This window comes from Macaca nemestrina, chromosome 17 (assembly GCF_043159975.1).
Source record: "Macaca nemestrina isolate mMacNem1 chromosome 17, mMacNem.hap1, whole genome shotgun sequence".
NCBI classification, from domain to species: domain Eukaryota; kingdom Metazoa; phylum Chordata; class Mammalia; order Primates; family Cercopithecidae; genus Macaca; species Macaca nemestrina.
Window position 1 is genome coordinate 41086558 of NC_092141.1, and position 14810 is coordinate 41101367.

At 54.2% G+C, this 14810-nt stretch overlaps 1 protein-coding gene across 4 annotated transcripts in view; it reads right to left on the reverse strand.

Moving 5' to 3' along the window:
- Positions 1-1009: 1009 nt before the first annotated feature.
- Positions 1010-14810, reverse strand: part of LOC105485184 (myosin ID) — a 378692-nt gene continuing 364891 nt past the window's right edge. For all 4 annotated transcript variants that reach the window (XM_011747397.2, XM_071082693.1, XM_011747396.3 and 1 more), the window contains one exon: positions 1010-3310. In XM_011747397.2, the coding sequence (XP_011745699.2) occupies positions 3154-3310 (157 nt within the window). In that variant the 3' untranslated portion in view covers positions 1010-3153. The remainder of the gene's footprint in view (positions 3311-14810) is intronic.

The following is a 14810-nucleotide window of genomic DNA, read 5'->3' on the forward strand; positions in this document are numbered from 1 at the left end:
TGAAGCTGCTGCTCCCACATATCCTTGGGCTTGGCTCTGCTCTGAGCTCCCTTCCCCCGGGGTCTCCCAGGCTAGCAGGGGTGGGCTGGCGTCCACATGGGCCAACCCTGCGGGTTTAGCTCCATGCGGGTTTCCAGGAGGGAGAAATCCAGCCCTGTGGCTCCCAGGGAAGCAGCCACTCCAGCCCATGATTGCGGCATGGGTGGGGTTCCCACCAGCTCTATCTGTGCCTGTCCTGACTGCCAGCCTGAGGCCTGCACGTGCCACTGGTGTCAGCCTCAGGAAGATGGTAATGGGGACGCTGGACGTGGCTCTCCCCAGGCCCTGCACCCTGCGGTCTGAAGCTGCCTGAGTACTAGGAAAGTCTTTCTTGTCCTCAAGTTTTAGCCTGGGAGCTGTCAGCCTTGTGATCAAGGCCACTTGCTTTCCGCAAAGCCGCTCCCTTCGTCTGAGTTACAGAAGCCACTGCTGCGTGTTCTTTTCTGCCAATGACCAGTGACCGGTAGCACCCTGGCTGCAGGACCCTCGGGTGCTGGCCATGCCCTGTTGCTCCTTCAGGGCCTTGCTCCCTTCCCCAGGAGGAGGTGCTGCTGCTTCTCACTCTCCCAGCTGCCCCCGCACTTCCTCCCAGCCCTTTCACTGGGCTAGCCTGGCCTGTCCCGTCTGCTACTGTAAGTCTCTGAGCCTTTCCTTTCTACATACATGCTTCTGTTGCAGTAAACATGTTCCCTGGCACGAAGCAGTGTGCTTCCGGCTGCCAGTGCACAGGCCTCAAGATGGCAGGAGAAAGTGCTGGGACTCAACCCCATGGCCTCCTTCCCTCCTCTCGCCTCCTGTCCACAGCTTACTTCTTGTTCACTTTTTGTTCCAAAGCTTCAGGCAAATCATCCTCCATTTTACATTATTTGTGCTTAACTCTCCCTTCTATCCTCTCAGATAATGGTTGACTTTATATAAGCAAAAATTTCACAAAGTTTTCAGTGACAGATAAGCAAAACACCTTTAAAAATAAGATTTAATGCTTTATTGCTCTTGATGGTAAATCAAAATATGCTTTAGAAATAAAGTTAATTTACTGGAAAATAGGAGTTTTTGCACCAAACCATAAAATTGCATTTCATTACATCAAGAGAAACCCCCTCATTGTCTACAATCACTGTGCCCGCTTCCTTTCCCCTCAGCACCCAGGACACGTGTCTGAGATCACACCCTAAATTCCTGATCCTTTTGCAGTTACCACATACTGTGGCTTCTTTTAGTACATCATAAATAAGTGCTTGTCCTGTGGCCTCAGCTGGGAGGCCCTGGCGCTGGGGCTGAGGGGCCCAAGGCACCGTACAAAGGCCGGGAGGAAGGAACCCAAACCCAGGCCCTCCTCCTGCCCTCCAGCCTTTGACAGGCTACTCATTTGGCATAATCTGTTTTGGTGTGTTTAAAACATACATTTGCATGTGTCTAGTGTAAAGCAACAAGTGTGGAAGGAGAGAGGAAGTTCCAGTTAGATGGTTCCACTAGTGTCTACTGGTAATTGGCAAAATGATGAGCGTTGCTAACCTGGGCTGGGGGCACCTCTGCCTATGCAGGCAGCTGACCAGGCTTGGGGAATGAGAAAGGGTTCCCAAGGACAGGATGCCAGCGGGATTCTTTGTTGCAAACTGCACACAGTGCAATTTTTGGGAAGCAGGGATGGGGAGCGGGCATGAGACCAGGTTGTTGGGACCACTCGGGCCAGGCCCTGGGTGAGGCACAGGAGGCTGCCCACAGGCACTTGGTGGGTTCTGCTGCGTGAGGGTGGGAGGACGTGAGCATGGTGGGGCAGCGTCTGTGGCATGATGGGAAGAAGCTTCAGTACGTCCCTCTCTTGCACCCCTGCCCACTCCACCTGAGGCATGGGCTCCCCCTCATCCTCTCACCACCTGCCTGAGGTGCGGGCTCCCCTCACTTTCTCATCACATGAGGCATTTGCTCTGAGCCTCTACTTCCCTCAAGGCCTCCTCAGCAGCTGGGGCTCAGCGGGGAGGGTTGTCTCAGAAGGCCCCTGAGGCATACATGCTTTTGCTGGGCAGAAACCGGCTAGCTGGCAGTTCTCCCTGGCACCAGGTTCACGGGCGCAGGCCCCAAGGGGCCGTGCAGGGTGTGGGGTGGGTGTCCTGGCCTGGCCTGCAGTGCCAGGACCCCACGCTGTGCTGCTGCCCTGCTTCCCGTCATCCTGTGCCTTGACCCCGCCCTTGCTGTTTCACTGAGTAGGAAACGTAGTGGGAGGTGGTCCAGAGGGAAAGCGGCCAACCCTGAGGGCTGCCCTCATCCCGGCAGCTCCCCGTTCTCATTAGGATTCCTGACCCAAGTGTGGTGACAGCAGGTATCTGATTAGCAACCCCGCACACAGTGAAAGTATCTATAAGAGGGCCACGGTCACAGGCTGTGAGTGAAGTAAGATGATCCTTGTTTGGAGCGTGCCACGCTGTCCTCTCCAGAGTGGTGGTCAGAGGCCCTGACAGGGACCTTGGTGGCAAAGGGAGTCTGCCGGGGGAGAACCTGGGAAGGATGGACTCACTCTGCTCGACGGGCTGTTCTGCTCCTGCCACTGGCTCCTGGCTGAGGGGCTGGCCCTGTGGGTGTCTCTGCTCACCCAGTGGCTTTGGCTGGTGGCTGGGAGTTGGGTGGGAGAGGTGGTTCGCTGAACTCTGAGCTGAGCCTCCCTGAGCTGGGTCCCCAGGGCTGGCTCACCTTGGGCGAGAGAGGTGGCTGTGGGGCTCCCAGAGAGCGGGGCACCTGCATCCCGACCCCTGCCCTCTACAGGGTCAGCAGCAGGGCACCTGCCTAGGTGCTCCGACTTGACCTGGCCAAGGGGCACCCCCACCAACTAAAGGCACCATCCAGTTGCCTCTGGGTGAGACTGGTCTGGACGTCAGCCCAGGGGTCTGGGCGGGGCACCAGGGTCTTTGGTTTATTGAGCAGGGACCGTGGACAGTCAGGACAGAGGAACATGATACCAAAGGCAGAAAGCCAGGAAGGAAACCTCACAGGGACGGGGATCCTCCGGGAGGGGCCCTCACAGCAGGTTTCTAGCGGGCATGGGCTGGGAGGCAGCAGCTGGACTGGGACCCAGAACTCGGAGCGTGGCCAGGCTCTGGGCCAGGCCTCTGCGGGGTGTCAGTTCCCGGGCACGCTGAGGATGAAGCCCGAGCGGTTCTTGGTGAAGTCGGGCTGGGGCTGGTTGAGCCGCGTCTCCACGGAGACGGTGCACTTCTTCCCGTGCAGGCTACACTGTACTGGGTTGGTGACGTTCACTTGAAGGTGGCGCTTCTCACTGCAAGAACCAAAAACACCAGACGGGCAGTGAGCAGGCGGCATGAGAACAGGGCACCTCCCCGGCAGCTCCCAGCCACCACTGGCTCTGGCTTGGCCTGCTTCCTCCACAAGTGTTCGGAGGATGCCTGAAGGGCCCCAGAGAGGCCGAGGAATGCGAGCGTGGCACTGGCTGGGCCTCCAACCAGAGCCTGGGCACCGTGGCAGGGCCCTTGGCTCCCACGCCAGCACATGGGACTGGACAGTGGAGGGCCATGTGGTTGAACAGATGCCACCAGGCCTCTGGCTGGGGCTGAGGACCAAGCCCTTGGGGCCTTCGGTGTACGAGGGCTGGGGTTCTGACCCTGACACTAATCCATCCTGTGGGAGACCCGTGCCACACGCCCCGGTGAGAGAGAGATGTCCCCCACTCCTGGCTGGTCCCCGCCTGTCACAGCCCGGCTGTGGAAGTGGGCCTGAGCTGGGTTTCCCCAAGCGAGAAGCTGCTCTCATGTGGAGCTGGGCCGCTTGGCTGGTTGCCCACCCTGGTGGCCGCAGAACAGTGCGGCCGGCACCCCACCGTGGGCTGCAGGGAGCCCTGTGCGGCAGGAGCCCCGCTGGCCTGGGAGCACATGAAGGCGGCCTCAGCCGGGTGTCTGGGCTCCAGGTCGGGTGCAGAGGTGGAAGCTGTGCTCTTCCTGCTAGGCAGAGCCAGAGCCCTTCCGCTAGCTCCTCACACGGCGCTGAACATGCTAAGAAACGGTTGCTGGTTTTAAAAGCAGAGACACTTGTCGCAATAGGCTGGCCCCCTAATATTTGCTCACACAGGCAGCACAATCCCATGCTGTACCTCAGCTTGTGCCTTGTCAGCTCTGAGCTGGGAGGCGAGAGGAGAAAGGAGGAAGGCCTCCCGGCCTCGGAGCCTCCAGTCAGGACTGGCTGGCTCTGTTCCGTATGCCAAAAGCCCTGGGAATTTCACTGCTCTCAGGATGGCGTCTGGGGCGTGGGCAGGTTCGTCCCGCTTTGAACGCCCTGCTGGACTTAGGGAGCTGCTCTTAGTGCTGGGCAGTGAATGCCGAGCTGTCGTGTTCACACGGCTAGGGGAAGGCCAGGGCCAAGGCCAGCACGTGCTGAGCTTCTGCCCAGCCTGGAGGCGTCTTCACCAGGCCATGAGCACGTGAGGCACTTTCTAAGCACTGGCTGCCCGGGAGGCGCAACTGCTCAGAGGCCGAGGCAGCTCAAAGGGCCCCGATGTGCAGTGGCTCCAGGGGGTCAGCGTGCCCCTGTGGAGTAATGGGTGTCACTAGAGCACCCGGCCCAGCACACGCTTTCTGAGGACACCTTGTGGGCACGCCCCACAGCAGGCCCCAAAGTTTCAGAGGTACGTGCGGGGTGCTCAGGGGCTGTCCTCGTGGCTGTCTCCTCCCTGCTTTCTCACGGACACACGAAGAGACCCCGGTTGTCACTTGTGGGCATTAGGTATCTAATACTTAATGTCTTGTCAGCTGCAGCTAAAACCTTGGCTTAGACAGCTATTTTTAAGCAGACTTGGACATAAAAATAGCAGAGCCCAGCAGAGGCAGTGACTCAGGCCCTCTTCCACTCTTGTGGGCACCAGGGCTGCTCTGCAGGGCTCATGTGTGGCCCTTGGCAGCGGGGTCCAGGTGGGGCCCCTGCGGCCCTCGTGCTGGACCAGATGCCTCCAGGACCAGGCTGGTCCCTGAGCTGGGGGTGGCCTCCCTACCTCCCCTCTGTCAACCTGGTGTGGTGTTGGGTTCCTCTCACTGGACTCTTGTCCTCTGGGAGCCTCCCTCCTCACCCTGGCAGCGGCCTCCCCCCTGCCCGCCCTCCTGGAGGGCCTGTGCCCTTCCCTGTGCTGGAGTCCAGGCTCTGCCCTCACCCTTCCCTGAGGAACTGCATGTACACAGTGGGTTCCAGAATCACCTGGTGACTCAGTCTGAGGGAACGGGCTCTAAACAGGCCACACTCCATGTCAGCTCAAAAAAACTAAGACAGAAAATGGGAACCATTAGTTCACCCTCACCCTCTCGCGTTCAGACAATCGGGACATGCTCCTTTGTGCAGGGCTCTCCTGACTCCCGCCCAGCAGGGTGGCCCCTGCCTCCACCCTCCCTGCTTCCTCTGGGCTCCGTGTATCTCCAGGATGCAGGGTTTGGGCTGGTGGGAAAATGGGGAGAAGCAAATAACTGCCATAGGATGGCACAGGTGTGGTGGCTCACGCTTGTAATCCCAACACTCTGGGAGGCAGAGGAGGGAGGATCGATTGAGGCCAGGAGTTCAAGACCAGCCTAGGCAACATAGCCTATAGCCCAGGAGCCTATAGCTCCTCTCTACAAAAAATAAAAAACAAACTAATCAGCTGGGTGTGGTGGCCTGTGCTTGTAATCCTAGTTCCCCGGGAGGCTGAGGCAGGAGGATCGCCCAAGCCCAGGAATTCAAGGCTGGGGTGAGCCATGATGGTGCCACTGCACACCAGCCGGGGCAACAGTGAGATCTTGTCTCTAAATAAATAAATAAATTGGCACCCAGGATATTGTCCTCAGGGAGTTGTAGGATAAAAAATGCAGCAGAGAGGCCGGGCGTGGTGGCTCAAGCCTGTAATCCCTGCATTTTGGGAGGCTGAGGCGGGTGGATCACGAGGTCAGGAGATCGAGACCATCCTGGCTAACACGGTGAAACCCCGTCTCTACTAAAAAATACAAAACCTAGCTGGACGAGGTGGCGGGCGCCTGTAGTCCCAGCTACTCGGGAGGCTGAGGCAGGAGAATGGCGTAAACCCGGGAGGCGGAGCTTGCAGTGAGCTGAGATCCGACCACTGCACTCCAGCCTGGGCGACAGAGCGAGACTCCGTCTCAAAAAAAAAAAAAGAAAGAAAGAAAGAAATGCAGCAGAGAACCCCTGCTCCAGATTGCTGCTTTTCACACGGGTTGGGCTGAAACCTTTTCCTCCTGCCCCCTGGTGTCCCTGTCAGTAGGTCCCGTGGAGTACTTGCTGCCTGGGGGAGGCCCTTCCTCAGGGAGTGTCCAGCAGAGGGAAAAGCAGACCACGCTCTGGAAGGTCCAAGCCAATCACGCACAAGTCAACAGCGCTCCCACTGTCGGGCCAGCTCCTCTCCCCTACCCAAGGCCACCACTCTGCTGAAATGAAGGTTCTCGAATAGCAAGAAGGAAGGCAGAAGTTGGACACTGGATCCTTCTGGGCTGTGGATGTGGATGAGCTGTGGGCCCCTTTCCCTCTCCCTGTCCTACTTCTGCTGTGCCAGCCCCACAGCTGCTCAGTCTCCTCCCTGGTGGTGGGTACTGCCCCAGGACAGCCAGTTGGTCCTCTCCTTCCCATTGGCAATTCTGGCTCTCCGGCATTCCACACCATGGGCCCAGCCCATGGGGCCTGGCGGAGGAAGTGTTCCTGCCAGCTCTTCTCTTTGGGTGGAGAAGCCCCAGCGCTGCAGGAGACAGGGAGGCAGTGCAGAGACTTGCCCGAGTGCTGAGGCTGGCGGGACCTGTCCCTCTCCTGGACCACGGATATTGATCTGAGGCGAACATCCACTTCCCACTTCCCCAGAACATCCCCCAACTGAACAAAAATCAGTAACACTTTAGGAAAGAAAAGGTGGTATTTCGTGGCGGTCCCCACACTGCCCCTCCCAGGACTTTGTTTTCTAAGCCCACCTGAGCTCTCTCCTGATCCCTCTGAGCAGGGCCTAAGGGTGGGAGAGTCTGGATTCTGTCCTGGTCTTGCCAAGCTTCCTGGCTTCACAACCTCGTTCAAGTCACTTAAAGCTCTGTTGGTTTTTACAACCATCAAACCATCTAGCCTCCAGGCGCTCCACAAGGACTGACTCCACGGCAGGCACCGGTCGGCACTGGAAACATGAGCTGGGAGCCAGACAGGGGTCTTCCTGAGAGCCTGGGAAGCTGCCTGCCCTCGTGGAATTTACAGTCTGAGGAGGGATGCACAGGAGACGCTCTGAAGGATGTGAAGCACTGTGTGTGAAACACGCGCCAATTCCTTGCTTCACAGAAGGAGTTTTCACTGCTTTCTCAGTTAAGTGTCAAGAACCTCCAAAAGAGATGGTTCAAGAGAGCTATTATTATTGAATCAGATTATGTTCTTCACATTTTAGCATAGCTCACAAAACCATATGAATGTTTCTGTTTTGAATATTCTCTTCCTAAATATTTTACATCTTGTGGGGAGGGGTTTGGATTCTGATTCTGTGCTTAAATCCTACAAGTAGGCCGGGCACAGTGGCTCACGCCTATAATCCCAGCACTTTGGGAGGCTGAGGTGGGGAGATCACGAGGTCAGGAGTTTGAGGCCAGTCTGACCAATATAGTGAAACCCCTATAGTGAAACCCCTATATTTTAATTTTTAAATATAAAAATTAGCCAGGTGAGGTGGCGTGTGCCTGTAGTTCCAGCTACTCGGGAGGCTGAGGCAGGAGAATCACTTGAACCTGGGAGGCAGAGGTTGCAGTGAGCCGAGATCATACCACTACACTCCAGCCTGGGCAACAGAGCAAGACTCCCTCTCAAACAAAACAAACAACAACAAAAAACGTCCTACAAGTGTCAAGCATGGTAGTGCACACCTGTAGTCCCAGCTACTCTGGAGGCTGAGGTAGGAGGATCACTTGAGCCCAGTTCAAGACCAGCCTGGGCAACATATTGAGACCCTGTCTCTAACAATAAAATTAAAAAGGCGGCCGGGCGCAGTGGCTCACGCCTGTAATCCCAGCACTTTGGGAGGCAGAGGCAGGTGGATCATGAGGTCAGTAGATCCAGACCATCCTGGCCAACATGGTGAAACCCCGTCTCTACTAAAAATACAAAAGTTAGCCGGGTGTGATGGTGTGCGCCTGTAATCTCAGCTACTCGGGAGGCTGAGGCAGAAGAATCGCTTGAACCCGAGAGGCTGAGGTTGCAGTGAGCCAAGATCACGCCACTTTACTCCAGCCTGGGTGACAGAGCAAGACTCCATCTCGAAAAATAAAAAAATAAAAATAATAAAAATAAAAAGCCAAGTATGGTGGCTCACACCTGTAATCCCAGCACTTCGGGAGGCGGAAGCTGGCAGATTGCTTGAGCTTAGAGGTTCGAGACCAGCCTGGGCAACATGGTGAAACACTGTCTCTACAAAAAAAAAATTTTAAATTAGCTGGGTGTGGTGGTGTGGGCTTGTAGTCCCAGCTACTTGGGAGACTGAGGTGGGAGAATCGCTTGACCCTGGGAGGCGGAGGTTGTGGTGAGCCAAGACTGTGCCACTCCAGCCTGAGTGACAGAGCAAGACCCCATCTTTGAAAAATAAAAAATAAAACAAAATAAAAAAATAACCCTACAAGTTTAATGGAGCATTCACACCACATGTACTGGTCTCCACTTTCAGAATGCAAGGTCCTGGCGGGGAGGGGAGGGTCTTACAGAGCTGCATACGTGGTGCTGCCCTGCACACAGGGGATGCTCCCAGGTGCTGATGGGCAACACTGGCCAGGCCACAGGTTCTGGGCGTGCTGGGGCTGCGTGAGGCTGCAGGCCTCAGTCCATCTGCTGTGTAAATGGCTCTCTCCCAGTAACACAACTTCATCTGCTCACTCCGTCAGCTTCGCACACTCACTGCAGCCTCATGAATGAGGAAGACAATGGCACAACTGGTCAAGATCCTCCTGGGATGGAGACTCACCCAGTCCATGAAGTTCCTTCTAAAGGGAAAGTGGCCAGATACCTGTGAACCAGGAGGGTCCTGGGAGGGAGGTCTGCTCCTTAGCAGAGAGATACTCTGTTTTGCCACTATAAGTGACAGAATATGGCTGGGTTACTACTTTTTTCCTTGGCACAGCCCTGGGCAGCCCTGGCCTGCCTGACTCCCAGCCTGTTTGCGTGGTGCTGCTGTGAGGTTTGGGCAGAAGAGGGGTTGAGTGACTACATGTGTTGAGTTCACCACTGAACGAGGGCAAGAAGAACCAGCCTCCTGCTCTGGAGTTTGGCTGAGCACTGCCCAGCTGACGCCATCTACATGATGCCATCAGCAGATAACAGTCAGAAAATGTGGAATGAGGGGCCGGGCGCGGTGGCTCACACCTGTACTCCCAGCACTTTGGGAGGCCGAGGCGGGCGGATCACGAGGTCAGGAGATCGAGACCATCCCGGCTAACATGGTGAAACCCCATCTCTACTAAAAATACAAAAAAAAAATTAGCCGGGCGTGGTGGCGGGCGCCTGTAGTCCCAGCTACTCAGGAGGCTGAGGCAGGAGAATGGCGTGAACCAGGGAGGCGGAGCTTGCAGTGAGCCGAGATTGCACCACTGCACTCCCGCCTGGGTGACAGAGCTAGACTCCGTTTCAAAAAAAAAAAAAAAAAAAAAGAAAGAAAATGTGGATTGAGGTTGGCAGCTTCTCAGAAAGTTAAACATAGAACTGCCATATCACCCAGTGATTCCACTCCTGGGTATATACCCAAAAGAACTGAGAATAGACAAAAGCTTATACATGAATGTTCACAGCAGCACTGTTTACAAAAGGTAGCAACAGCCCTGTGATGCGATGATGATGATGATGAGGTGTCATCCACAGTTCCTAGCTTGTAACTCCCATAACCACTGTTAGTCTTTTGTTATAACGTTGAGGTGCTTTAGGCCTCAGAACCAGGTCTCAGGAAACAAAATCTCTCTCGCTGACCTTCTCCTGCCCAAGTCAGTTGTCTAATCTGATTGTGAGTCCCAACACCCCATTCCCGAGGGGGTCCTGCCCCACACCTTGGAGGAAGGAATGCTGCACAGAGAGGCCAGGAAGGCTCTGAATGGACAGGACTTGGTGGGTTTAGATCAGTCCCCTTTTGGCCAATCTCGTTTTGGCACAGTTGTCTAGGCTTCAATCATGCACAGCCAATGAAATCTCCATAAAAAACTCAAGAAGGATGGGTTTGGAGCTGCTGGAGAGCTGGACACATGGAGGCTGATGGGAAGGGAAAGAAGAACCCATTCATGTCCTGGGAGGCATCCCAGTCCGTGGGGACAGACGAGCCTCTGCTTCTTAGGATCCTTCCACACCTTGCCCTGTCTATCTCTTTATCTGCTGTTTATCTGCATCCTTTAGAATACCCTTCTTAATAAATTGGTAAATGTAAGGAAGTGTTTCCCTGAGTTCTGTGAGCAAATTAATTGAACCCAAAGAGGGGGTCCTGGGAACTCCAACTGGAAGCTGGTTGGTCAGAAGTTCCAGAGACCCTGACTTGCAGCTGGTGTCTGGGGGTGGTATGGGGGCCGTGAGCCCTCCACCTGTGGGATCTGACACTGTCTCCAGGTAGATGGCGTCATAATGGAATTGGAGGACACCCAGCTGGTGATCACTGGTTGGTGTGTGGCGCAAACCTCCGTACCTCTGGTCACAGAAGTCGTCTTCTGTGTTGATGACTGTGGTGGTGGTGGTGTGAGAGCAGAGGAAACACAGTTGGAGAGAGATTTTCCCTACATAAACCCAAACGTGCACCAGTGGATGAACAAATAAACAAAATGTGGTACATCCATTCAATGAAATATTACTCAGCAATGAAAAAGAATAGAGTATTAGCACATGTCACAACAAGATGAACTCTGAACCTTGAAACACGATGCTAAGTGAAAGGTGGCAGACAACAGGCATCATATTGTATAACTACATTTATGTGAAACAGCCAGAAGAGGCAAAGCTAAGGAGACAGAAACCGGTTAGTGGTTGCTAAGGGCTACAGGGAGTGGCAGTAACCAGGAAGGAAGGAAAAGGGTCTGGGCTGAGGCCTCGGCAGAGGACACACAAAAAGTGCAATCGGTAGAACTCAGAGACTGTCGGCCGTGGAGAAGGGGAGTGGAGGGACTGCTTGGAGGGCATGGGGTCTCCTTTTGGGGTGATAAAAATATTCTGGAACTAGGTAGAGGTGATGGTTGTACAACATTGTGAATGTACTAAATGTGACTAATGATACATTTTATGTGTATTTTACCACAATAATTTTTTTTTTTAAATGTGGATTGACCTAAATGAAAAATTAGAAGTTGCCTTCAAACATGTTTTCTCTCCTCATCTCATGTTTAGCCAAAGTAATTTTAAGACCAATAAGAAATTTCTTGTGCTGATCCTGGAGACAGAGCGGAGCAGGTCCTGGGCAGGAGACGGAGTAGACGCTTGGGGTCAGTGACTTCTTTCTTGTTTGAACTTCGCCACACTCTGGAAATCCATCTAGAGCCAGAATTCTTTCCTTATTTTTTAAAAGAAAAGGAAACATCATACAGATGGAGGCAGGGTGTCTCCCTCTGAGGGTGCACCAAGCCGAGGGACAGCTGCCGAGGGAGGCTGGCTGCATTGGGGAGGGATATTTTTTTTCCCTCCCCATCTTCTGTTACAGGATTTAATGGCTCAGCAAACTGTGGAATTCGGGGACTTTCATCTCGTTTCATCTGTTCCAAGCCATCATTGAAGGCAAATGGCCTTTATCAAATTACTTTCCTTCATTTTTCATTTAGGCTCCTGTCTTCTGCTCTTAGAGAAACCCGTGAGTAAATGCAAGACTTGATCAATGTAATGAACAAACATGTTCCCTGGGCTACCTGTGCCTTCATAGGCCCTGCACAAAGTGGGACGGGCCACTCCTGTCCAGAAGGTGAATCAGCCCAGAAAACATCCCCTCCCATCCAGGCCCCTGGTCAGCTGGGCAGTGCAGGGTTTTAGGTCAAAGCCAACCAGGAAGGCAGGTCCCGGGAGGTTGCAGGCAGCCCTGGCTCAGCTGGGATTAGGAGACTCTCATCCGCTGGCCTGCCCTGCCCCTACAGAAGCCAGGCAGGATTTGAGGAAATCAGTGAGTCACTTTTCTTCTCGATGGCATTCTCTATGAGAGTGGGGGTGATCCAGGTTCTAACAAATGCACTTCAAGGGAAAATGCAGTGGAAGTGGGGTGCAGTTGAGTAACTTGCTGAGAACATTTTTCTGGGTGCAGCAAGGAGTGCCTGAGAAGACTGTGAGGCTAATGCAATGCTCTCTCGTGTTTGGTAACAGGATGTGGTAGGAGGAACACTGCCTTGCACCAAGCACAGACAGGTGCTTTTCAAAGTGATAGTAAATGCATTAAGTGCTTCATGAGAAACTCTAGAGTCACAGAGACAGGCCATCCTCCATCTGGATGTCACTAGGACATAAATGCATGCTCTCTGGCTCACACTGAGGACAACAGCTACTGACTGGGGCATTAGGAGCTCATGTCTGCAGCTGTTTACTCTACGTTTCAGTTCCTTCAAGAAGTAAATCCCCTGCTGATGTCAAACCACACAGGCAGCTCTTTCAAAACCTTGCTTTAGGAAACGCTACTCCTGTTTTTGTCAGGGTCGAACGGACACTTTTACCACAGTCACCTAGAAGGTGAGGCTATGATTTCAGTAACCAGGCAAGTCCAGGAGTGGTGGCGTTGTGCTTCCTGGCATACTGAGTCCTTTCTGGGTCTGCAGCTGGTGAGGAATGGGGCAACACCATTTGTATTTGGAAAATAAAACCTTTCTCTTGTCATGAACCAACTGGGTCACATCTGGGTGTTGTCGGCAGCCAGCATGCCCTGAGACCTCACCCAAGCCTGCTGTCTGCCTCTCCACAGCACTGAACTGACCTGGCTCCCAGGCCCGGGGGCACAATCCATACTCACCCTGCTTGTGTCCCCAACAGGACTGCCACCACCCTCCCAGCCTGGGCTGCCCCTCCCCCATGGTACTCTCCTCATGCTGCCAACACCCATTCCTCCCTTCCCTGCCCATGTTCTGTTTGCAGTGACTCACGGAGTGCCCAGGGTGGAAGGGGTGAGCACGACCCGGGCCCAAGCTCGTGGATGCTGGTGCTCTGTAGGAAGCACCTGCTGCATGGAGGAGGGTCATTGACCCTGGGTGGCTGGGGTGGGCTTCCCAGAGGAGGTGACACACGGACTGATACTGCAAGAATAAGTGGGACTCCTGTAGGCGCTGTTTTGGCTTTACTTTCTCACTCCTTCTTAAATATTGCTTCATCTTCAGCCCCTTTCGTTTTATACATTATTTCACAGTGGCATCACTCATGTCTGTGGTTTCAATGACAACGAGCCAGTCAGTGTCCCCTCTCTTAGCGTGAGGTCCATGCATGTCTTTTCAGCCACTTCCTAGACAAATCCCTGGAATGCTCTGCAGACAGCTGAGTCTTCACACGGCCAACGCTGAACTCATCGTCTTGGCCCCTCCCTCAAAGTGCTTCCCTCCTCCCATCAAGCCTGTGCCGCGAGAGGTGCCGTCTTCTCAGTCGTTGAGGCCAGAGAGCTGGCAGGCAGCTGCACTCCCGCCCCTTCTCCACGGCCGACAGTCTCTGAGTTCTACCGATTGCACTTTTTGTCTGTGTCCTCTGCCGAGGCCTCAGCCCAGACCCTTTTCCTTCCTTCCTGGTTACTGCCATAGCCCTGACTGGCTTCTCTGCCTTTGGTCTGCCCCAGCCCTGTGTGGAAACACGTCCTCCACAGTCATCAGAGAGATCTTTTATGGACTCAAACAGACCCTGCGGTTCCCCTGCCAATATTTCTGCCATCGTCCCCAGCAATTTCGAGGACCCTCCACCACCGGGGCCAACCCCAGCTGAGCTGCGTGCTCGCCTGCAGGCCTCTGCTCCATCTCAGCCCAAGCATGAGGCTCTGCTGTGCTGCTTCCAGCAGCAGGGACGGGGCTGATGAACCTGGCCCTTGCAAGCATCTTCCTGTGCTGAATACAATTCAGCAGACAGAAGATTTAAAATCCAAGTGGAGGCGACAGGAAAGAAAGGAAAACCTCTAGGTATCAGAAGAAAGGAGGGGGTGTGAAGCCAGTACAGGAGGAAGGTCAGGCTGGGGCTTAGCTCTGGGAAGTGCCAGCCTGAACAGGAGTCAAGCCCGGGACCACATGCAAGGGAACGAGGACCCAGGCCCTGCATGTGGCGGGGCCCTCTGCAGGCTGCCCCGTCTGTGAACAGGACACCAGAAGAAGTCTGCCTTCCAGCCTGGCAAAGAGGCAAGGAACCACGGGGTGGGAAAACAAATCAGCAAACAAATTTTCAGTAAAAAACAGAAACCTCACACTTTCCTCTCTTGACCTCTTGAAAAGCAAATCCACTGCAGCTCACCAAAGGCAAAGAGAAAACCTTAAGAATACCCACTGCACTCCAGCCTGGGCGGCAGAGCGAGACTCCGTCTCAAAAAAAAAAAAAAAAAAAAAAAAAAAAAAAAAAAAAAAAAGAATACCCAGAGAAAAAAGGCACGTTACTTGCTAAAGAACATCTAATGCAGGGACATAATGAAAACACAGACTCTTCAAAGGGCTGAAGGAAAAAAACCGTACACCTAGAATTCTATCCCCAAACCGTCATTTGAGAGAGGGGCAAACAAAGGCTTTCTCAGGCAGGCTAGATGAGGTGGCTCATGCCTGTAATCCTAGCACTTTGGGAGGCCAAGGTGGGAGGACCGCTTTAAGCCAGAAGTTTGAGACCAGTCTGGGTAA